Genomic DNA, 23,431 nt, shown 5'->3' on the forward strand with positions numbered 1-23,431 from the left:
AACTAACTTGATGGCACAAAATGTACTATGCAGCCATTTTTCTGCATAGGTAACCCTCAACCAGTTGTTTGGGGGGGGGCAGATGGAGAAATTCTCCTAACATTTTTTTTTTTGCGTAACAGCTCTCACTCAGTTTGATGAAAGTAGCGTACTTAAAAAAAAAAACTATACTTTGAAAGAGAACTTTAGTGAAAAAGTGGTGTGTTGTGACAATTCTGTACTTTAGTTCTGAGGTAGCTAAGGGATGTGTGTGTGTGTGTGTGTGTGTGTGTGTTTCTGTGTGTGAGAGAGAATGTCCTGTTTTTCTTGGTAGCCCTCTCCCAGATCTCTCTTCCCAGGTTCCTGGGGTCTCTATTATAGCCCAAGGGATCATGAAGGGGACTTCCTGGCCTTTCTTAGTGACCTTCAGCACCATTCAGAGGGCAGCAAAACTGCAGGGGCAGCCTCTTGCAAAATGCAATACATGGCTGCCATCATGTAGTTTGACACTCCCCCCTTCTTGCCTATCACAGTTAACTGGTTTTGTCCTTAAATTGTTGGGAGAACTTTGCTTTACTCTGGTGAAATTCCTCCCTACCCCCAAATTTGCTGGATAATTTCTATTTGTAGCAAATAGAAATATTTCTATTTGTAGCAATTCAATTATTACTCTTGCTGATGAAATATGTGAAAAAGACTCTTGGTCAGTTCAAAATGGGGTATTCTGCTCAGAGCAGCAGCTTTCTGGGATACCAAATTTCCTTAATGAAATTCTTCACAAGGGGTGCAAAAATCTAAGGGCGGGTTTTTGGTCCTGGGCCGTTCCATTTTAGGTGCCCCTGCCACATTTTGGTATACATCTTTTTTCTTGAACTTCAAACAATTAGAGCGATTCATCCATCTTAGCAGGTTTACTAATTCAAGAAAACTGCCTTTTCTCCTAAATGTTTTGAATTGGCAGTTTGATTTGCCCTCCAGGCAGTGGTGCCTCTTGGGAAGTGCATTTTTGAGGGGGGGGGGGGGAAGAGTAACTGAGGTTCTTGGCCAGATGTGGATTCCACATTAAACCGATAGAGAATGTCTGGATTCTCACTCAATACACTACTCAGGAGGCATCAGGGGTGGAGATTTCCTTTCCTTTTTTTAATCTTTTGAGCAGAGCCACATACTGGGACTTACTCGGAAAACTCAAAACACTTTGCACAACTGCAAGGTGCACACAACCTGATTTGCCATGCTGAGTAATAGATATTTGTGATTCAGTGCATTCTAGGAAGTGAAGCACTTACCTTGGCAAGATGGGTGAATGGTGATTGGCCTGCGTTGGACTGAGCCGTAGTTTTAACGAACAAGTTTTAGCCTAATTTTTTAGTGTGGGAACTTTAGATCCTGCTTGTTCTTTTTGCTATAACTGTCACCCAATAAAAGTTCCTTCTGAAATGCTACCTGTTTCAAGAATTCTGCTTTCTTGAGGGGACCGTTGTAAGACAAGCCACCCTTCAAAGTCCTAAAGGCCCTCAATATTTGAGCATGTAGCATGGCATATAAATGCTCCCCACCTCCTGCATGTTGGCCTGGGCTTGGATTCTTGAGTTTTATGCAAAACCGGTCAATCAGCGGGGGAAGAAAATAGTGCTAGCAATTACACTGTGTTCATCATCCCTCTTCCTATGGGTTACATCCATTGGGTTTTGGGAAACGGCAGCCCCAACAGGTTTGAAGTTCCTTTGGTCAGGAAGGATGCACTAACTGACCAATCAAGGAATACAACCTAGAGAGTAATTCATACAACACCAAATCATGGCACAGCATAAATGGGCAGATTTTTCTGGATCATCTGAACTGTCGTGACTGCTCAGAGATTGAAAACCAAGTTTATTTTCTCAAAGAATGCCGATGCCAAAGGATTTGTGAATGGAAGCAAAGTATTTAAAGTAGTTGCTCAAAAGAAAAAAAATGCATCACACTTTTGTGTCATTTAAAAAGATGACACACAGCATCCAATCAGTGTGGCATCATCCCTTTCCATGAGTCAAGGCAATATGGGGACTGAATTCAAGTGAAGAATGAAAGGTGACTTGAGACACAATTTAGCCAGTTCCCGTTCTTAACGACAATGAAAACCAGCATACCATAACTCGGGCTCACCTCAGGACCTACATAATTTTGCAAAAGGACTTGATTTTGAAGCTCTTTTTGTTTAGAATTTGCAGCTGTGTGAGATGTGTATGCGCATGGGGGAAGGAGGACAGTAAAGATGTGGGGCTGGAAAGAATGAAATCAGGTTCAGCACCATAAGAGCTCTGGTCCCTTCCTGAACTGGCTCCTCTAAGACAGCTGCCATAGAAAAATAAGCCATAATACAATGAATCCAAGGAATGAGCAAAGGATGGTGAGTAACAAATGGAGATAGGAAAGTAATGACTGTCAGGGTTGAGGGAAGACGCTCAGAATACCACCAGCTTCCTTCTGGCAGCTATCAAGATCTCGTCACCTGCGTAGGACAGAGGGACTGTCCTCCAGAAAGCTGGTGGGCTTATTCCTTCAGTGAGACATACTTTAATTACATCAACTGGTCTTTTCCACCAAATTCAGTCCAGTTAGTTCTTTACAGAAGCATCACTACTTTCCATGGGCCAATACAATCCCACAAAACGCCAGACTTCCAAGTGCACTGCGATGACGACTTGAGTGATAATACAAAGACCTCTGGGTTGGGTCATTGTCCTTGCTTCCACGTGAGAGTCATGGCTGGCCATGCAACAGGGTTGCTTCGGAAACAGGCTGGCTGCTCCTGCATAATACTGTCCTGGGAGTCCCAAGTGTTTCCACCCAAGGGACCTTTGAACCCACCTACTGTCTCAAAGGAGGGAGGGAGTCCGTCCTTAATCCAGGGGTTCTTGCTTTATCCTGATGGTGGTATTGGGCTGTGGTCTCCTGTCTTCACGACACAGCACATATTCACTGAACTGGGAGGAATCTACGCCTCCCCCACAGGACGCTGCCACATTGAACCCCTTCTGGAACAACCGTTCAAGAACCTGGAGATTTGGTGGGGGGAGAGAAATACAAAGAACAAAATTTCATACCCAATGCGCCCCTGAAAGAGCCAAAGATGCTTTCCTGACTCCATATAGGCTACATTTTCTAATAAATAGGCAGAAAAAAAAAAGCCACTTCATGGTACCTGAAATGGCCTGGCCCGCATCCTTTGACAAGCCACAAATGGCTTATCAAATAAACCATGTGATGTTCCTGAAGGAACTTCATCTGTTTAGAATACATGTCTGATGCGAAGAGAATCCTGGATTCAACTGCAAAATTTCTTGGCTAAAAAGTCCATGCATAGAATTTTAGGCAACACATGATACTCTTAAGTTAATAGCAATAGGACCCAGACTAAGGTCTACACTACACAGTGCTTTACAGACTGACTCTCGAAGTGGTTTACAGAGTCAGTCTGTTGCCCCCAATCATCTGGCTCCTCATTTTACCCACCTCGGAAGGATGGAAGGATGAGTCAACCTTGAACCTGGTGGGATTTGAACTGCCAAATTGCATGTAGACGGCAGTCAGCAGAAGTAGGCTGCACTCTAACCACCGCGCCACCACACCTCTGTTAATATTACTAAGGGATCCTAATGGAGTCATCTACTTTAGGGGTATCAAACTCACGTCGTCATGTGACATATTGTGACTCCCCCCCCTTGCTAAACCAGGGGTGGGTGTGGCCAGTGCGTGACACATCCTGCCTGCAGGCTGCGAGTTTGACACCTCTGATCTACTACATCTTGTAGGGAATTTTGTCACCAAACCCTTCCCAGTCACCTTCTAAAGTACTGGTTTCAACCAATGATGACCTAACAGACTTAAGGCTTGACGTCTGTACAGACCGCCAATCTCCATACGATCCTCTTCAAAATGCCTTCACTTTCCAGGACTTTGTCAGGACTTCTCCTTGGTTAATCTCAAGTTATGCAACGTTATGTTTTGTTCTCTTCAGAAAGGAACCAAGTTCTTCCACTTCAGTGAGGCTTTTTAAGTGGATTAATAATAACTATACCTTTTTTTCCTGGATTATAAAACTGTTTTGATGTTTTATTTGCCCTCTTGAGAGGTAAGAATAGAAGCCATTTAAACTACAACAAATTTAATAAGTGATGATTTTTTGGATAGGCTCTCCATGGCCACTGTGAAAGTTGGCTATGTCTAGCATGGTGTCAGAGGCAAAATTACTCTGGAGAACATCAATGGCACTGGGAGCCTGTCTTGCTGGAGGGTGGGGGGAGTGAGACGGGGCTCTTTCCGATGAACCCCCCACCTAAACCTCCCTCCATCCTTGACTCCTCACTATGCTCTTTCTGTACCTGAGTGTAGTGTTCTTTCTTTAAAAATATTTTTTTTAAAAAATCTTTTTTATTCAGCATTTTTAAACATTAAAATCACAATTACGCTTTTACAGCTTTCCGCTATTGGTATTCTTTTTTCTTATTTCTAATTTTCCATTCTACGACCTATTGTTTCATACATATACCTCCCTGTTTCATGATTATTGTTTTTAGAATATATACAACATATATACAACATTTGTATCTCTATTGATTCCTGAATATATACATCTCCTTTTGTTATATTTTCTATTCAATCATTATGCATTAATTTTACATCTCTTTTCGAGCCAATTATATCACCTTTTCCATATCTTATAATACTCTGTTTCCTCTCTATCCCTTAGTTCCATTGTTAATTTATCCATTTCCATGCATTCTAGCACTTTTTTTTTATGATCTCCGCGTTTGAGGGGATGGTTTTTTGTTTCAGGTTTTGGGCGAATGAGATTCTGGCTGCGATAATTATATGAAGCATAATATATTGAATTTCTTTGCTTATATTTCCTTTTATTATCCCCAAAAGAAACAGCTCAAGCTTCATGTCAATTTTTTGTTCCATTACTTCCAATTTTTTATTAAAGGACTGGTCCTTTGCTGCTTCCAGGGTGGCCCTGTGGGCCGAATTTGGGCCCCGGGCCTTGAGTTTGACACCCCTGGTCTACATGCTCTTTTATGTAGATACATACATAATCTATGGTCAGATGATTTTTCTCTTACCTCTTTGGCAAAACCCACCAATTGCTTTCTTGTTTCCCAGCGAGATATGAATTATTTATTTCATTATTTAAAAAACACTCTAAAGTAAATAATCCTAGTTCAACTGTCTCTAGTTCATTTTAAATTGTTAATCTTATTTCTGACCCAGCATTTTGCTTTTAATTATGCCTAAATCCTTATCTTTCTTGGCTTTTAGCTTTAATCTTTCACCACGGTTGAAGGATCACTCACTAGGTGGTATAATTGCTCTGCTGCTCTGCAGCTTTTAAAATACTTCTATTCCCAGGGGCTTTAGAAAGGAGGGATTGGGGCAAAGCCCTGCTGTTGAACAGGTTGCATTGAGGCAGGGAGCATGGGATTTCTCCAATGGCTCCCGGTGCTCTTACTCATGAGTTGCCTGCAGATCTCCCTAACAGGAACGGCCTTTCCTGGCTTCTTGTCCAGAGAGGCTCCTCTCTCCTGGCCTTGCGGCCCAGTCACTCTCTCCTCTTCCTCCTGAGCATCATCTCTGTTATTTGGAGATGCATCTCGTCTCCATTGTTCCCCACCCAGAAGTCTGAAAGGAATGCTGAACCAACGATTACTTATTAATCAAATTTATCTTCGTTTTCTTTAACTGTCCACCTCAAGCAAGTAACTCTGGGCAGGAGCAGTCAGAAAACGATTACAATATTACAATTAAATGAGTAAAAATGTCAGAATAGATGTCAGTGTGGCCAGAAAACAGGGCACTCGTGGTCCCCAGACATGGACTCAAAGCCAGGTCTTCAAAGAGCCAAGAGGCCTGAGGCCATCTTTGATTCTGAGAGGAGAATGGTGGGGAGGGAAAGAACTGTGGCCAAGAAGGCAGGTCTCCTAGTTCCCACCAGTTGACATTCCTTTGTTGATGGAACCGGCAGCATTGGAGGTGGGTTCCTACCGGTTCAGCCGAACCGGTAAGAACTTGGCGGCCTGGGTCGCTGGAACCGGCAGTGACCCAGGTCTGCCACAGCCCCAAACTGGTTCTCCTATGGGACCGCCATCTTGTTTTTCGCACACACGAAATTTTCAGTGCAAAAATTTGATTGTTTTTCATTTTTTAAGGCGCAGACCTTTTTATTTGCAAATGTGCGTGAGCGAAGTGAGTGCACCCACGCAAAGGTTTTGAGGCACCGAACTGGCAGTAATGCCGACAGCAACCCACCCCCGGGTAGCATGCCCAACTATCAGACTGGATTGGACAGGTGGAAGCCTCTGGGAGGAGATGCTTCCTCACGCATTTCAGATGCAAGCCATGAAGGGCTTTAAAGGCGTGTTTCCGGGTGCAATTCAACCAGCAGAAACACAGGCATCCAATGCAGCTCTCACAGTGGTGTTACATACGTTGAACATACAACATCCATGCAGCCACATTTTGTACCAGTTGAGGCTTCCAAATGGTTTTCAAGGGCAGCCCCACGTAAAATGCATTGCAGTCATCCAAGAGGCCACAAACTATGATGGTGACAGGACCCACCAGTCCAGGAATGGGCACAACTTGCACACTACCCAAAGGTCTTCTAGCCACAGTTGTCACCTGCCCTTCTAGCAGGGCTTATCTGCCTATCAAGATGAGGTGGAACAGTTGCTTTCGTGGTGTGGAGACAATAACTTGGTCCTTAACACCAATAAGACCAAGGAGCTTATAGTACAGAAGAAATAGATCAGACATCCAGTCCTTGCTTACCAATGGAGACCAAGTGGAACAAGTGGCCAGTTTTAAGTTTCTGGGGATTATCTTAAAAGAGGACCTGACCTGGGGCACTAACATTGCAGCACTGGTCAAAAGGGCCCAGCAGAGATTATACTACCTGAGACTTCTCAGGAAACAACAAATGAATGAAAAATTGCTGTTGACCTTCTACTGCTGCACCATAGAGAGTATTCTAACTTACTGCACTTGTGTATGGTTTGACAATTGCAGTGGCAGATAGAACAGCGTTCCAGAGGGTCAACACAATTGCCCAGATGATCATTGGTTGCCTTTTTTTGAACTATTACCATCCAGCAGACAGAACAGGACAATAAAAACAAGGACGAATAGGCTGAAAAACAGCTTCTATCCCAGAGCAGGAACTATATTGATTTCTACTGTATAGTGCATTATTAATGCAACATAGGGTTTTCAATTTCAATTACCGTATTTTTTCGGAGTATAAGACGCACCTTTTTCCCTCAAAAAAGAGGCTGAAAATCTGGGTGCGTCTTATACACTGAATGCAGCATTTTTTGCCTCCCAAACTCCACCCCCTTCACCAAAATGGCCGGGTACAGCCTGTAGAAGGCTTTCAGAGAGCTCCTGGGGAAGGCAGAAATGAGTGAAAAACAGGCCGTTTTTTTGCTCATTTTGCCCCCCCCCCCGAGTACTTTATAAGCCTCCTAAAGGCTATGCATGCAGGGTTTTTTTTGACAAAAATCAGGCCTGTTTTCATGAAAATGAGGCATTTTTCACTTGGTTTTTTTGGGGGGGCACCCCCCAGGAGCACTCTGCAAGCCTCATAAAGGCTATTCAGGCCTTTTTTGGGGGGAAATAGGCTGTTTTGGGGAGGTTTGCAGAGTGCAAAAACGGTTTTTTTATTTGCCTCTTCAAAACCTTAGTGTCTTATACTCCAGTGTGTCTTATACTCCGAAAAATTCGGTATATAGCATGTGAAGGATGTGTGTTTGTGTTTTTGTTTTTATAGTTATAATGTACACTGAAGATGGCATTTAATTTCATTGTACGATGTGCAATGACAATAAAGTAAAGTAAAGAAAACTAAACTATGTCCAGGAGGATCACCACATTGCACACCAGGTTTCCACCCCGTCCAGGACCAAAGTTTGGAGACCTTTGTCACCAGACAGCCCAGGTAGCAGAACTCACCCGGCCTTGCTTGGGTTGAGTCAAAGCCCACTGTGCCCCATCCAGTAGGCACTGAGACAGAATAACTATGGCATTGCCCAGGCAGCCTGGGATAGAGAGGTAAAACTGAGTATCATCAGCATATGGATGATACCTTGCCTCAATCTTCTGGATGACCTCACTCAGAGGTCTCACATAGAGGTTCAATAGAAGAGAATCCAGCCCTGAGGCACCTCACAAAATAGAGGCTGTGAGCTGGATCTCTCTTTCCCTTATCAATACTGACTCCAGAGAAAGGTGGAAAGCCAGAACCATGCAATGCCATCCATCCTCGCAGGATACCTGCGAGACCACCTACTGCCACCAGTAGCCTCCCACCGTCCAGTGTGACCATGGATAGGTGGTTGGAATAGAAGACTTCCAAGATCCTACACAACCCTTATTATTCTATGTTTTATATCTGCAGGAAACATTGCTTGAAAAGGCAAAAGCTCCTTTAAGATGTCTTAGCCATGGATCAGCCAAACATTATGAAGTCACAGCAGCCAACGAGCAACAACCCAAACGTTACTTTATATACTGTTGGAATACTTTTGTTAAAGCCATTGGCCTTATTTCCCTGCTCTTTCAGACTCCAGCCCAGGACGAAACAGTAGAGATTGAATCTGAGAGTTTATCAAATGCGTTTTGGTCAAAAAGGGATTTCAATGCAGGTCTTCTGAACTGAGGCTACCAGCGGACTTTTTCCATGTTATTTTAGTTTTCTGGACTTGTTTAGGGTATAAATTACTCTGCAAAATACTTGCCTCCAAAGGGCCCAGGAGAGGAGCTAGGAGCTACTTGATGCATCTTTGTCTTTCAGGATCTCCTAGCATATTATGCAGTGATAATTCTAGAAGTTATTCCTAAATGACTACAGTGTGATTAAAGTCTTGCTTACAGAAAACCTCTGCAGAAAAGCCAAATATTAATCAAACAAACAAGCGCTCTGCAGGGCAGTTCAGTACATTATGGAGTAACGTTCTGTCTGGTAGTGATATTGATGCAACCTCTTAAGGAAAAGCAACGCCAGGGCTTCCCTCATAACCAAATGAGGCTATGACTCATCATGAATGTGCAATGTCGGAAGTGGGGGACGACGACAGTGAGAATGCCTGCAAACACATTTACTGGTGCAATTTGTCTTTTAGGGGTTTTCCTTGTTTCTGGGAGCAGGGAGGGAGAAGATCTGCAATCAATACATATGGATTTGTCTTCCTTATGGTGCTGGCCTTTCCATGAGATCCCAACACAGCTACATCCTCAATTTTATTTTGGCCCCTGGTCCATGGCCTCCAAATCCGCAAAGGTCCTTCTCAACCCAGTTGCCTACTTCTTCCTCAGCTCCAACCGACATAGCCAGGACCTCTCCTGCCCAGGACGAGAGCTGTGCCAGGTAGCAGGAGGCAAGGGGCCATCTTGAGTCAGTTTGGTCAAGTGGTTAGGGCACCCGGGTCGTGGCTGCATCTCTCCTATCCAAGCTTCATGAGCTGACAGCCTGACTTCAGCAACAGAGGTGGAGGACAGATTGGACTAAGGAAGAAGGGGGAGATGAATGCCCAGCTGAGCTTTGGGAGAAGCTCCAGCCAGCCAAGGTCAACTAATGCTATGCAGAGCTGAAAACCCAGCCCCTGTTTCCTAAACAATACATGCGCACCTGACTGGACATTTGCAGACAACCAGGGGAAGGAGGGGAAGAGGAAAATTTACTTTGTATTGTTGGTGCAGGAAAAACCTGATTCAGCTTTGTTACTTCTGTAACTATTTAAGCTTCAGTAAATTACCGTATTTTTCGGAGTATAAGACGCACCTTTTCCCCTCAAAAAAAAAAAAAAAAAAAAAAGAGGGTGAAAATCTGGGTGCGTCTTAGCCACTGAATACAGCATTTTTGGCCTACCGAAACCCCACCCCCTTTGCAAAAATGGACATGCAAAGAGTTTGGGAGGCTTGCAAAGTGCTCCTGGGGGCTGGGGAGAACAAAAATGAGCAAAAAACAGTTTTTTTTTAGGGAGCCCAGCCCCCAGGAGCACTCTATAAGCCTCCCAAACTCATACCCCCCCCCTCTTTTGGCAAAAAATGAGGCGTGCAGAGTGCAAAAACTTTGTTTTACAAATTTACCTCTTCAAAATCATGGTGCGTCTTATACTCCGGTGTGTCTTATAGTCCAAAAAATACGGCAAACTCTCAGCAAAAGCAAATGGCTAGAATTCTTTCTTTGCTAGAAGACTGATTAGGACAATTGAGAACAGACTAGAAAGCGAAAATGTAAGTTCTAGTCCTGCCTTAGGCATGAAAGCCAGCTGGAGGACTTCGGGGTTGAGGGTGGGTAGGGGGGAATAGGAGGAGGAAGGTGTGCTGGGACTCTTCATCGTCTTCATTCATTTGTAAAATAATAGAGGTGGGGTATAAATAAACAAATAAATAAAATATCTCTAGTCATTTGCAGATTGGGAAAGATTGAAGGCAAATGAGGTCCAGGAAGAAGAAGAATCTCACGGCTTCAAAATCTAAGGGGCTGGTTTGGACAAAATTCAGCAGCACATTTTTCTGCGGCTATTGATAAAAATGGGATCCCACGTCTGATAACAGACATGGCACAAGAAAAAGAAGTCATTGCAGAGCCACTTGCACGATGCTGCTGAAGGGTGGAATCCGCTGTCAAGATCTGATTCAAGAGAGGCTGTGTGTAGAATCTGAAAAGCCTCCTTGGAAGGCTGACCCTGGGCGTGGCACGACAAAACCGCGCCCGACTAAGCCGCGCCCGATTAAACCGCGTTGCTGACGTCATCAACAGGGCGACAACAGCGAGCGCGGAGAAAGAAGGGCGCTTTAAATAGCGCTTTGAAAGCAAGCCGATTCAACTTAAGGTAAGGGTTAGGTTTAGGGTTAGGTTTAGGGTTAGCTTTAGGGTTAGGTTTAGGGTTAGGTTTAGGTTAAGGGTTAGGATTAGGTTTAGGGTTAGGTTAAGGGTTAGGTTTAGGATTAGGTTTAGTGGGGTTAGGTTTAGGTGTTAATTTTAGATTTAATAAATCGCATTGGGGCGGGAGGAGGAATTTGAGGCAGTAACATGGGCAGGAGGGGAGACACCTTGACAAGAACCAGAGGTGCCAAACCAGCCTCCAAGGCGGGGGTGAAATTCAGCAGGTTCTGGAGAAATGGTAGTGGAAATTTTGAGTAGTTCAGAGAACCGGCAAATACTACCAGTGGCTGGCCCCAGTGTGTGGAGGGAATGGGATTTTGCAGTATCCTTCCCCTACCTCGTCCACCAAGCCACGCCCACAGAACCGGTAGTAAATTAATTTGAATTTCACCACTGCTCCAAAGACACCTGGCCTGAGAACCGAATGGGAAACTTGAAGTGAGAAGGGCCAAATATTCGAATCATTCCCCAAACATCCAAAAGGCATCCTATTGGACACTCATGAACTGGTCAAGGGGGGAGAGCCAGAGTAAGGGGGGGGGAGTGTAACCTTTGTACGGGAATATTCATATCTAGCTTTACTTTCACCACAACCACTTAACTTTAGTAAAAGAATCTATCATTTCAGCCAAATGGAGTCAAGGGTCTTTCTTTCCTAAATGTCTAAGTTGGGGCGTATTTCCTGGTTGAGGAAAGCTATACTAACTCATCTGACTATTCAAGGGGGCAAATTAAGAGGAAGGGTTGATCACAACAAACATATCTTCCCATACTAGCAGAAAAGTGTGGTGCCTGGCGGTCACTGTTCATAACAATATTACTCTAAATTTAAAAACAAGAAAACCAACCCAGAATGGCAAGGTGGGGAAGAGATGAAATGCAATTGAAAGAAAAGGAAGAACTCCAATGCTCTCTGTTAATTAACCCTTATGTGATAAATATAAAAGAGTGATCCCAATCTTTCCACCTAGGCGGACCAGTCCCGGATGTGTGTGTGTGTGTGTGTGTGTGTGTGTGTGTGTGGTGCGTGTGTGTGTAAGGAAGAGGGGATGGTTTTGTGCAAGTGGCAGGTGCACAGGCTTGCAGGTGCAGTTTCATTTGGGTAAGAGGTGGGCGCATGTGCCCACCACTTGCACAAATTGAGCTTTACACATTCATGGCTGCCACGCATGTAAGTGCATCCGCATGCAACCAGGTAGTGGGCTGCAGCCTGGGAGTTGGGGACCCCTGATATAAGAGACTATTTGTAAAGCCATCAGGAGCCATCGTGAATGGTTGCATGATGGAAGCCAAGAATCCAGGAGAGGCCTTTTCTACTCATTCTGGAGTCTGGGCTATTAATGCCCCTTATTCATTTCCATATTGGCAGCAGTTTGATAAGCAATAGGTACATGCATGCATTCCCAATGGAAATCAAATTTGTGGCCCACCAGAAGGAGAGTAGATAATTGGTCCATCTACCCACTCACCTGATGCAATTATTTTTTAATAACCTGAATTGAAGGAGTAGAAAAACCATAACACAAGTTTTCCTGGTATATCCAATCAGGTTCCTAAAGGACTACTACTGTTATCAGGAAAACTTGTTTTATAAAACTGGTCGTTGACCGTAATAAAGATATATTATTATTACACTTTATTCATTAAACATGAAACTCAGGCAACTGAACATTCAAAAATGCATTGCAAATAGCAGTGACTGGTGCTAATGGTTGATACGGTTTGCTCCCAGCGTCCTAGGTATCAACCAAGTACCTTCTTAAATATAAGATGTTCCAAGTAGCGCAGTTTTTTGCAGTTCCACTGGTGTTATTGCAGGAAGCTGCAATTTGTTGATGTATCTTGTAAAATTCTTTGACATGGTGCCAAGTGCCCCGATGACAATGGGTATCATTTTACATGCTTCATCCATAGCCGTGTAGTTTCGATGGCCAGGTCGCGATATTATTATTATTATTATTATTATTATTATTATTATTATTATTATTATACAATTGTATCACAGCGGCCAGTTGTTTCGCCGGATTTGGCATTGGTTACTAGTCGGGCCCCACCCAGGGGCCTAGGACATCATAACGTATTCTCGTAATATGCGTGCAGATCCAAGCAGTGCGGCTTTTTGCATTTGACTAATGGTGATTTTGTCAATTTTTAACTGTTTTAAATGTAATTCCAGTGCTTTTGGAATAGCACCCAGTGTGCCAATTACCACTGGAATTACCACTGCTGGTTTGTGCCATAGTCGTTGAATTTCGATTTTTAAGTCCTGGTATTTTGCGATTTTTTCATGTTCCTTCTCGGCGACCCTGCTATCACCTGGTATTGCGATGTCTATGATTGTGACCTTATTTTTCTCAACCAGTGTGATGTCTGGTGTATTATGCGCCAGTATTTTGTCCGTTTGCATACGGAAATCCCACAAGATCTTGACCATCTGATTTTCGGTGACTTTTTCAGGCTGATGTTCCCACCAGTTTGTTGCTGTTTTAATATTATAATTTTTGCACAAATTCCAATGGATCATTTGTGCTACTGAATTGTGCCGCAATTTATAATCAGTCTGCATGATTTTTTTACAGCAGCTGAGTATATGATCAACAGTTATTATTATTATTATTATTATTATTATTATTATTATTATTATTATTATTAAAAACAAAATAAAATAATTTTTTCCTGATAACAGGAGTTTCCTGATTATTATTATTATTATTATTTTATAAAACAAAATAAAATAAATTTTTCCTGATAACAGTAGTGTTATGATTTTTGTTAGCCAGTTAAAACAAAAAAAAATGATATAAAAGTTAATGACTATTGGGGTTATTATATCTGGGTCAGCTTGTTGCATATATTTCAGGGGAGAAATGAATGCACTAATTTGGGAAAAAAGGTTAAAGGACTTTGGAATAAGATTGTGACAATTCCTAGTTTAAGAATTATATGACATTTTTCTATGTGCTAAATTGGAAGTCAATATTCTGTACGCATGGAGATTTTACAGTAATTAAACCATATAAAACAGGGGTCTCCAACCTTGGCAACTTTAAGCCTAGAGGACTTCAACTCCTAGAATGCTGGCTGGGGAATTCTGGGAGTTGAAGTCCTCCAGGCTTAAAGTTGCCAAGGTTGGAGAGCCCTGGTATAAATGATCCTGGGGAGACGGAGATCCTGGGAACTTAACATCTTTGGTTCTGGATGGGTTGTACTGCCTCCGAATGATCCTCCCGGACTCTTGATTCCTATTCAAAGAGCAGGCAGTCACCTTGGCTACAAAAGCCTTTGTGCCACTTCCCCTTGTGCACCATTTGCGCCCTTTCCTGGATCCAGAGTCCCTCTGTTCAGGCACTCAGACCCTAAACCTCATCTATACAAACATTTTGATTAAATAAAACAATATTTAAAGTGTGACACCAAACTTTTAAATGCTGACTCAATGGTTCCTGAAACTGAATGTTTCTTTGATCAAGATAAATCTTTCAAACATTGCTAAAACTCAGAATTGTTATTATTGTTATAGGAAGTAAAAGACACTTTCAAATCCACGGAAACCAGGAAGCCCTCCAGCTAAGTTGGTTTTCCTGGGCAGCTGGATATCATATCCATGGAGTCTTTTGCTGCTCGTCTGTTGGAGCTGAGTAATCAAGGTTTTTTCTCTCTCTTTCATTAACTTTAAAGCTGGGGAAGGTTAGGGTTAATTTTGCAGAGTGTACAATTGATCACTGAAGTCTATTTGTCAAATACGCCTCCAAAAAATTGCCACAGCAGTCTGGCAATGAGGCTTAAATCCTTTGCCAATGAATCCGCTTGGATCTTTGCAGTAATAAAACAGTGAGAATTAACCGATATTTGAGATGTAGAGTAAACTGAGTTGGCAATGACGACTTCACCGTGTATGAAAAAATAATATTTTGCTACGATGCAGGTTGAATTCTTGAAATATACTTTGAGCTGGGTTATCTTTTGTTATTATTAGTAGTATAATATATCTCAATCCTTCAAATTATAAATATATTTCACCACATTGTATGTTGTCTTAAGGAACTTGCCAAGGAAATTATTTGTGTTTCATTAGATTTGATTTTAGAACACTGGTCTGTTTTACTAATCAATCAAATGATATTTTGTGTATAAAGGTGTTTTTAGGATCTTTAGAGCATGCAGTCTTTAGAGTCTCCTTGATAATTAAGATTCTTTACGTCCATTTGTAGGTATTGTACATTTGTTTAAGAAATTATCAGGGTATTGAACTAACTGAAATAAGCCAGTTGGATAAACATACTGTATCTCTAGACATTTATAAAAATGGAATTTTCTTACCCAAATTGATTCTGTAAAATATTCTAGAATAATTATTCACATGAAGATATATTTGTGCAGAGGCACAATTCTAGCATGACAGGCTGCAACTTACATTGGGAAAATTTGGGGACTAAAATTTGATCTTTGTTCACATGAAAAAATTACTTTGGACTAATCTAACTTAAAAAATTTAAGTCAAATATGTATCTATTTACATACACGCACATTAATAAATTATATGATTCAGACCAGTTTATGAATCATTTCTTCAAAAAATATAGCATAGTGCAAGAAGAATTTAGATGTTCTAAAATGACTGTGTATCCAACTGAAATGTTTTCAATTTAGATCTAACACATTAGCAACTTTTGAAATATCTTAATTTCTTGTCATGCTGAAAAGCATTGTGAAAGATTATAAATCTGCAGGTGAAGTGAACAAACTTCCAATATTTGCAAAAATCTGAAATGAAGAATTTAGCAACTTGATGCTTTTGCGCTTTAAATATTGCTAAATATATTATCTCCAGATAAAATTAACTCATCAAATGCTTTATTGGACACCTTGGCAGATGCTCAAGAAGATTTGAATGTCAACCTTTTCATGTTGAGATTGTAACATATTTAGGTGCACATACTATTTAGGGATTCCTTCTGGTTGCTCCACTGTCAAGACAACACAGCTGAACCAGAAATTTGGCTCAGATCTTTGCAATCCAAGATCGGTTATTATACCATACTGGCCTCCATCCCATCAGTTGTGGGTAGAACTGGAAAAAAAAGGGAAGCCTTTATTTTCCTTGCTGAACCTGGCTTGGGATTTTCACATGGGAAAACACTCCCAAGTTTCATTACTACCAATGAAAGCACTTTTTCAAGAACTAATAGACTGGTTTCAGGGATGAGATGCTGTACTGTGATTGTTACTCCCTAAATGCAGTTGTCCCCCAGGGTTGGCCACTGACATTTGCTCATTTGTGGAGTCATTGTGCTTTTTTTTGTACTATTTTTCAAAAATCAGAATAGGAAAGGAGGTAGAAGATTCCTGGAAGCCACCTGCTGTCAGGACTCCTTTTTAAAAAAATGGCCCAAATGATATGATTCGGCTTGGGCAGCAAAATGACTGAATGACAGCAACAGGATTCTGGGTGAAGGAGTGGGTAGATTAAAGGTGAGACTGGGAATAATTAAGATTAATGAAAAGTAATTTAGCTGCTTCCACAGTTCCTGATGGGGAAAGCATGGCTGTCATAAAACAAAAAAAAATGCTTTTAATTCACTTCCTTTTCAGTTGTTGGAAAGTAGCCTGTTTTGGCAATTTTTCTGTATTTGGAGAGTTTGACGTAGTCACCATGGACCACCTGATCTCATGGCCCTAAAGTTAAAAAAATGGATTTGTTTTATCTTTATTTTGGGGGAGGGGTTCTCTAACTCCTGGTTTGTCTTCATTATCATAACCTCCAGTTGGTTAGTGATTAAGGCATCAAGCTAGAAACTTCAGAAATTGCTGGATTTTGGAAGCACAATCTTTAGATTTATGTTCAGCTGATCAATCAATAGTTTTCCCTTACCGAATATAGCATTCTAGAGGTAAAAATAAACCACAACTCCATTTTCTTCTCTCACTCTGTATAGGAGGCATTTCTGCACTTGGATCTTGGGCTTCTTAAGCCATTTCCCAGTGAGCCACAGAGGGATTTGGCTTGCATGAAATTCCAATACAGAGCCAAAGTATTCCTCTATTTCTCGTAGCTTAACATCACCGTTGTTTTATCATTTTAATCCATTCTTGCCGTTTTATAGTCTGTTCTGATTTTATAACTTTTATTCCTACATCTATTCCACTCTGCAATTGTGACAGTGAAATCAAGCCATGTATTGTGCTTTATTAATAAATAAGCTGATTTAAAAACAGTGGGGAGAAATTCCACTGGGGTTTCAAGGATTAAACTGGGTAGGAATTCATCTCCCACTTCATCCTCAGCCACCAGCATCACCCAAAAAGACTTCCAAGGCGGCTCCTTCTCTTCTTCAGGACTGGGCACTCCAGGTAACACGAATAACCATGGCCTTGGGGGCTTCCTTCCTGGAGCCGAGGTGGCACAGTGGTTAGAGTGCAGTACTGCAGGCCACTTCAGCTGACTGCTAACTGCAGTTTGGCGGTTCAAATCTCACCGGCTCAAGGTTGACTCAGCCTTCCATCCTTCCGAGGTGTGTAAAATGTGGACCCAGACTGTGGGGGCAATATGCTGACTCTGTAAATCGCTTAGAGAGGGCTGAAAGCCCTATAAAGCAGTATATAAGTCTAACTGCTATTGCTATTGCTATTCCTTGGCTCCCACCAGCCCAAATCTTTGGCCAGAAATGAACTCCCTCCTGCATGGCACCTAAGGAAAATCTCATGCAAGAAAAACCATGTTTTTTGGCCTTCCCTAATTAGTGAGGCTCTATCAAAGCCTGCTGAGCGGTCCCCCTTCCTGGGGGCAACTAGCCCTGGTGGGAGAACTCTTCCACAGAAGACGCCAAAGGACACAGGGAACCCAGCTTGCTTTTTCCAGCACCTGCTGATCAGCCTGCCTTTGTTTCAAGACCTAATTTTAAAACTTTAAAAAAGGATAGAAGGAAAAAAAACTCTCAATCAATCCCACAAAAACCTTTGAGTATAAAGTGGAACACATTTTATTTTAAATACTCTGGGCAATTTTTACAGTACATCTTTTTTTTTGGGGGGGGGGGGAAGTGCAGAGATCATTTTTTAAAGTCCATCCTGCAGGCTCTATCATTTAATTATGAGCGGGACATAAATTATGCATTTAAACATTGTTGCATTTTCTACAAAGTGGCATGCAAAACATTTCTCTCCCCCTTTTCTTTCCTTTTCTCCTTTTGTACGTACTGTAGTTTGATCGGTCCCCCCCCCCCCCCACATTCCTAGGGGCAATGTAGAAGGAAAAAGAGGACTGCAGGGTATGCAGTGATGAAAAAAATTAGCATTTGTCAGGCTAACACCATTATGAGATCAGCGTGGTGCTAACATATACAAAATCTAAATCTATTTTTTTTCTCCTGCTTGAACTTGGGAGGGGAAAGAAGAAGAGAGAGGAAAGGGTGGGGGGGAAGGAAATACTCTGAACAGTGCATGAGCTCACCATAAACCAGGGGTGTCAAACTTGATTTCATTGAGGACCACATCAGGGTTGTGTCTGACCTCAGGGAGCTGGGGGTGTGGCCAGCTCGACATCACTCAATGAGGCTCAGTTTTCGGCTGCGACAACCTCCGGCATCCCTCTGCCAGTGAAAACAGAGCCAGGGAGGACTGTGCGACCTTCCCGTGCTCCATTTTCACTGGCAGAGGCACCGTGGGCCAGTCCTTCACTCTTTCCAGGGTGGGCCCATGGGCCAGATCCGGACCCTCGGGCCTTCAGTTTCATACCCCTGCCATAAACCATGTTGCCACACACTAGGTGGAGGGACACGAAAGCAAAGAGGATTCTTCCGCTGACAAAAAATAAGGCAGAAGGGCAGAATTACCTGTACCGAATTCAGCCGGCAGTAGCCGTTCAAAGGGAAGCGGATGACATGGGTGGGGTCCTGGTTCCAGCCGGCATTCACCGAGTTGCACATCACATCTCCCGTCTCTGGAAAGATCTCCTCGATCAGCGCCTTCTCCCCGCTCAAGGCGATCCGCTCACCAAGATCCGGCGTCACCCTCACCACCAAGCAGTCACAGGGCTGGAAATGTTTCTGTTGCTCTTTCTCCTGCTTCCATCGCTCCAGTTCCTTGATCATCGGCTGCAGCTGGTAATACTTGGCTTCTTCATACAAAAGACTGAAGTCCTTTGGAAAGAAGGGAGAGGGAGAGACTAGAAGCATCGATGGATTGTTCTCCTGACCCCTGCAAACACAGACCTTTTTTAAAAAAAAAGGTTAATATTCCGCTCATGCCAAAAGGTCCATTATTCCCTTTTGCATGGGGGTGGTGGGTTGGGGAGTCAAAAAGTCAAGATGGCAGCCACAGCCATGTGGCCAAAGTCCTACCCTGGAAGGGGCTTACCCAGTCCTGCCAGCCGCTGTAGCAGGCGCGGATGCTCACTCTGACCTCTCCAAGATGTTGTGATTGCAGTGTATTTGCCTGCCTGCCTGCCTGCCTTTTGTTCCACTTGTGCATATAAGAGCCATACAATAAACTGAAGCAACAGACGCAGCAACAGCAATGTCACTTAGGCTTATTAATTGTTTCACAGTGCTTCGCAACCCTCTCTAAGCAATTTACAGAGTCAGTCTGTTGCCCCCAACAATCTGGGTCCTTATTTGACCCACCTCAGAAGGATGGAAGGCTGAGTCAACCTTGAGCCTGGTGAGATTTGAACTGTTGGTAGCTGGCAGTCAGCAGAAGTAGCCTGCAGTACTGCATTCTAACCACTGCGCCACCACAGCACAAGCAGAATCTTGCCAGAACTGATCTCCTAGGGCAACAGTCTCCAACCTTGCCATCTTGGCGGCCCAGCGAGGGGTGCATGTGAGTGGAAGGCGACATCCATTCACAGAGATGGAGCTTTGCACACAAGCGGATGGCACTTGCACTCACATGAGCCAAGGGTGACTGAGCAGAGAGTGCTCATGGATGGACAAGCTCCTTTGCACAAGTGGAGATTTGCGTGCGAGGGCAAGGGCCTGCCATTCACATGAGTAGAGCTTTGCGCGTGAACATTTGCCCATTGGTCATGAGGCCCCGGTAGTTGGCTGCAGCCTGAGGGTTTTGGGGAGCCCTGCCCTAGAGTGCTTTTCCTAATTGTCACTATTACAACAGTTGCATCTAATTGTGTGTAACTGGGAAAGAACTCCATAGGCTAAACGGCAGTCTAATTCATGGTCATCCCTACTTGCCTAAAAATCTTCCACTAGTACGAGCCAGTGAATCCATTTTGTCACTGATTTGCAATCAAATAGGAAATTTTAATTGGCTACTCAATCTAAATCTGAAATCCTATTGCACTGAACTCACGTGTGACGTACTTTGGAATAAATACTGTATGAAAAGGGTGAGGCTGTACTTAAAAATAGCTGTACATAGTTTTTTTTACAAAAAAGTTTAACCAAGCAGGTACACACATTTTCCTGCATGCAGCAACAGGTTGGAGATTTTTTTCCCTTCCCTTGGTGACCATCCTCCTCCTCAGATCAACTCTGTGGTACCCTACCTCTCTTAAGAAGGGGACTATTCAGAGATCATTTTTCAGAAAACCTGCCAGGTTTACATGCAGCAAATGAAACAATACAGAAAAATGAAGGCATCCTGTTTGTAGACTTATAAGCAACCAAGGTTTAAGAGTTCATTCAAACACTTTCTGCAAGCATTTGGGGGCTGTTAGAAATGCAGCACAAAGCCTACCTTAAGATGGGCAGATAATAGAATAGAACCGAACAGAACCTTGGAGGTCTTCTAGTCCGGCCCCTGCTCAAGAAGGAGAACCTGTCCTACACTATCTGTCCAGTCTCTTCTTAAAACTCTCCAGTGACAGCACACCCATGATTTCTGGTGGCAAGCTGTTCCACTGGTTAATTGTGGAATGAGGGAGCCTGTGACCCTGATTAGGCTGTAGCAGAGCAGTTTTCCCACAAGAAAGGTCCAACTTCCCTGGCAAGAAAATGACACCTCCATTAAACAAGGAAATCCTCCTTCAAAGGTTTCTTTCCTGGCCCCCAGGGAGTCCAGAGGACAATGGGTGTCTTGGAGGATCAAGATGAATCAAGAAGACTTACTTCAGTTCAGGCAACAAATATTGGAAGGGGGGAAACTGCTTTGTCTAACTCCCCTACTTAGAAGCATCTTTAAAAAGTCCTCAAGAAGGAAGAGATAAAGATGTTGTAACTACACAATACTAAATGTTCGAAGCAAAAGATCAGAAGTCTGCAGACCAAGATTTGTCTGGTTACCTCAAAGCCAAGGTCTAGATTTGCCTTCTGCAATTAGACATTCTTTGGGCACTTCCCTAAATTCTGCTGAAGATGTTACCTAGCTTGGTAACAAAACATTTGGAAACCAATCCACAAGCTTGGAGAACGAACCTCTATCCTCCAATTATCCCAATTCTGGATATTTCTTCTTCAGCCCATTCCTTATGTCTCCTATTGGTCTCCTGACTCCTGGACTGCAATTGTCTTGCAGTCTCCCATGCACTTAAGCTGTAGGTCATAGAAATCCAATCCCAGCCATGGGGCCACCTTTTCCTTTCCTAACAGAAGCTGGACTGTGAATCATTCTATTTCAGAGCACCTGAACAGTCCGAATTTCTGGTTTATGGAAAGGCACCAGTATGATGTACCTGCTTGCAGAGGAAGGCTGAAGTCAGGGGCAACAGCAGCAGCTTAACCCTGTCCCAAAGATCGTGCCAGAAAGAGAACTTAAATCCCAGAATTTATTCACCAATTATATTTCTTTAATTCCATAGGATTATAGCCTCTTCAATTCCAAGCAACACTTATCTCCCTCTTATTGTTGCAAGGATTAAGCTGTATAGGCTTATAAGGCAAACCATTTTTTTCACTCTCTTACAGAAATCTGGCAGGAAATCTGCAGAACTCTCCACCATAGGGTATTGCTGAAGCAAAGCATTGCAAAACATACCTCAAAGTTCTGGCAGCCAGCCCTACAAGAACCTGAATGGCACCTGAGAGCCACACCTGGAGAAGACAGGAAGTCTCATCTTAATATTTGCAAAGAACATTAAGATTGGGTTGCTCTGCATCGCCTGCTCCAATTCTTTGCCCTGCAGGTGTGTTGGGAGCAGCTCCCAGACTTCCCAATGAACAGGGCCAAGAGGAGAGTGATGGGGGGGGGGGGGGAGTTTCTCATGGTCCAAAGGGCTACAGGCCGGGGAGGGCAGAAGCCATCTCCATTCCCAGCAGTGTAGCAAAGATTTCCCAGAGGGCAAACTGCGGGCGTCTCTTCTAATGATAGGCTTTGTTTTAAGATAACTTGAAAACATTCCAATATATTTGGGTGGAGAACTATTATTCCTATTTGGGATGACTGGGCCCAACAGGAGAATATTCTTCTCTTGTGAGCTGGATAGAAAGTAAGAATTATTATTATTATTATTATTTTATGCCCCTGACTGATGGGGGTTTAAGGGTGAGATATTTTCTGACCATTCTTCCCCTGCTTCCTTTAATGCAGCTTCCAAAGATTGCTGCCTATATACAGATGTTGAGAAGATTGTCAAAGGGATGGAGAGGCAAACAGAACAAGAAAGAAAGCGGCCAAGTTCCTTCTCCTCTATGCACCGTTTTCTGAAAAGGACATTTTTAATGTAAGCATATTCTTCTCCCCCTTCTCCTTCTCCCCAAGAACTCCCTGCTTCTTCTGAATCTGTTCTCCCTCTTGAGTCCTCAGAAGTCCTACCTCTCCAAGGGGCAGCTCTTCTGAGACCACATGCTCATCAACGTCTCGTCTGCAGCTTGGAAAGCAACGCTGATTCCCGAGCATCCCATCCTCCAGTGCCATTTCATTGCCTTGCTCAAGAGGAAGCCGGTCAGCCCAAATCAGCAAGGGAACAACACCCACGAAGCACTTTCAAGAGGCAGAAGCGGAACTGCCTTCCCAGGCTGGCTGCTAGCTGCACCCGGGAAGCTGCCAATCTGATATTGCTCATCTGATAGAAGGCGGCTTTACTCCCATTTTAATGCAGATGACTCGGGGCAGGAAATGGGGAGTCCAAATGAAAAAGCGCTGACAATGTTTTTTCAAGGTGCTGGAGAACAAGCTAAGCCCCTCTGGGACTCATTGCCAAGGGGAAATGGCTAAAATACAAGCTATGGCCAACAGGAGGCATCGGCCCAAGGCAAGAGGGATGGTTTACTCTCCAGCAATATTAATAACAAGACCTTATTCCAGTCTTAAATGATCAAAGCACTGACTCTGGCAAGTCTGGCTGTTGCCACCCCAATCTCCTCCAAGCTGGTGCTCTCAGCTATGCCTGGATTACACCTCTCAAGCCAGCACAGGCAAAACACAGGAGGTTGGGAAGGCTGGCTACAAAATTAGGCCTCATTTCAGCCCTCGGAGCTGCATGAGGGTGCAGTGGTGGAAACAGAAGCGCTGGAGATCCAAGCCAAATCTTGTGGCTCGAATGGGTTCTCCACCTATCCGGCAGCCTGCTCTTGAGGAAGCCTCCTTACCATTGCAAAGACAGTCCCCATGTTCCTGTGACTTCTAAAA

General features: G+C 43.3%; 1 protein-coding gene across 7 annotated transcripts in view; it reads right to left on the bottom strand.

The window, feature by feature from the left end:
- Positions 1-400: 400 nt before the first annotated feature.
- The window catches only part of KCTD15 (potassium channel tetramerization domain containing 15), a 70,769-nt gene continuing 47,738 nt past the window's right edge, over positions 401-23,431 (bottom strand). For 6 of the 7 annotated variants that reach the window (XM_032230927.1, XM_032230925.1, XM_032230929.1 and 3 more), the window contains exons 4-5: positions 18,742-19,047; positions 401-3,020 (exon numbers count right to left, since the gene is read on the bottom strand). In XM_032230927.1, coding sequence (XP_032086818.1) covers positions 2,865-3,020; positions 18,742-19,047 — 462 coding nt within the window. In that variant the 3' untranslated portion in view covers positions 401-2,864. Of the gene's footprint in view, positions 3,021-15,832; positions 15,981-18,741; positions 19,048-23,431 lie in introns of those variants that run through there. The other variant, XM_032230928.1, reaches the window with a different exon arrangement.

This window comes from Thamnophis elegans, chromosome 14 (genome assembly GCF_009769535.1).
Source record: "Thamnophis elegans isolate rThaEle1 chromosome 14, rThaEle1.pri, whole genome shotgun sequence".
In the NCBI taxonomy this organism is placed as follows: Eukaryota; Metazoa; Chordata; class Lepidosauria; order Squamata; family Colubridae; genus Thamnophis; species Thamnophis elegans.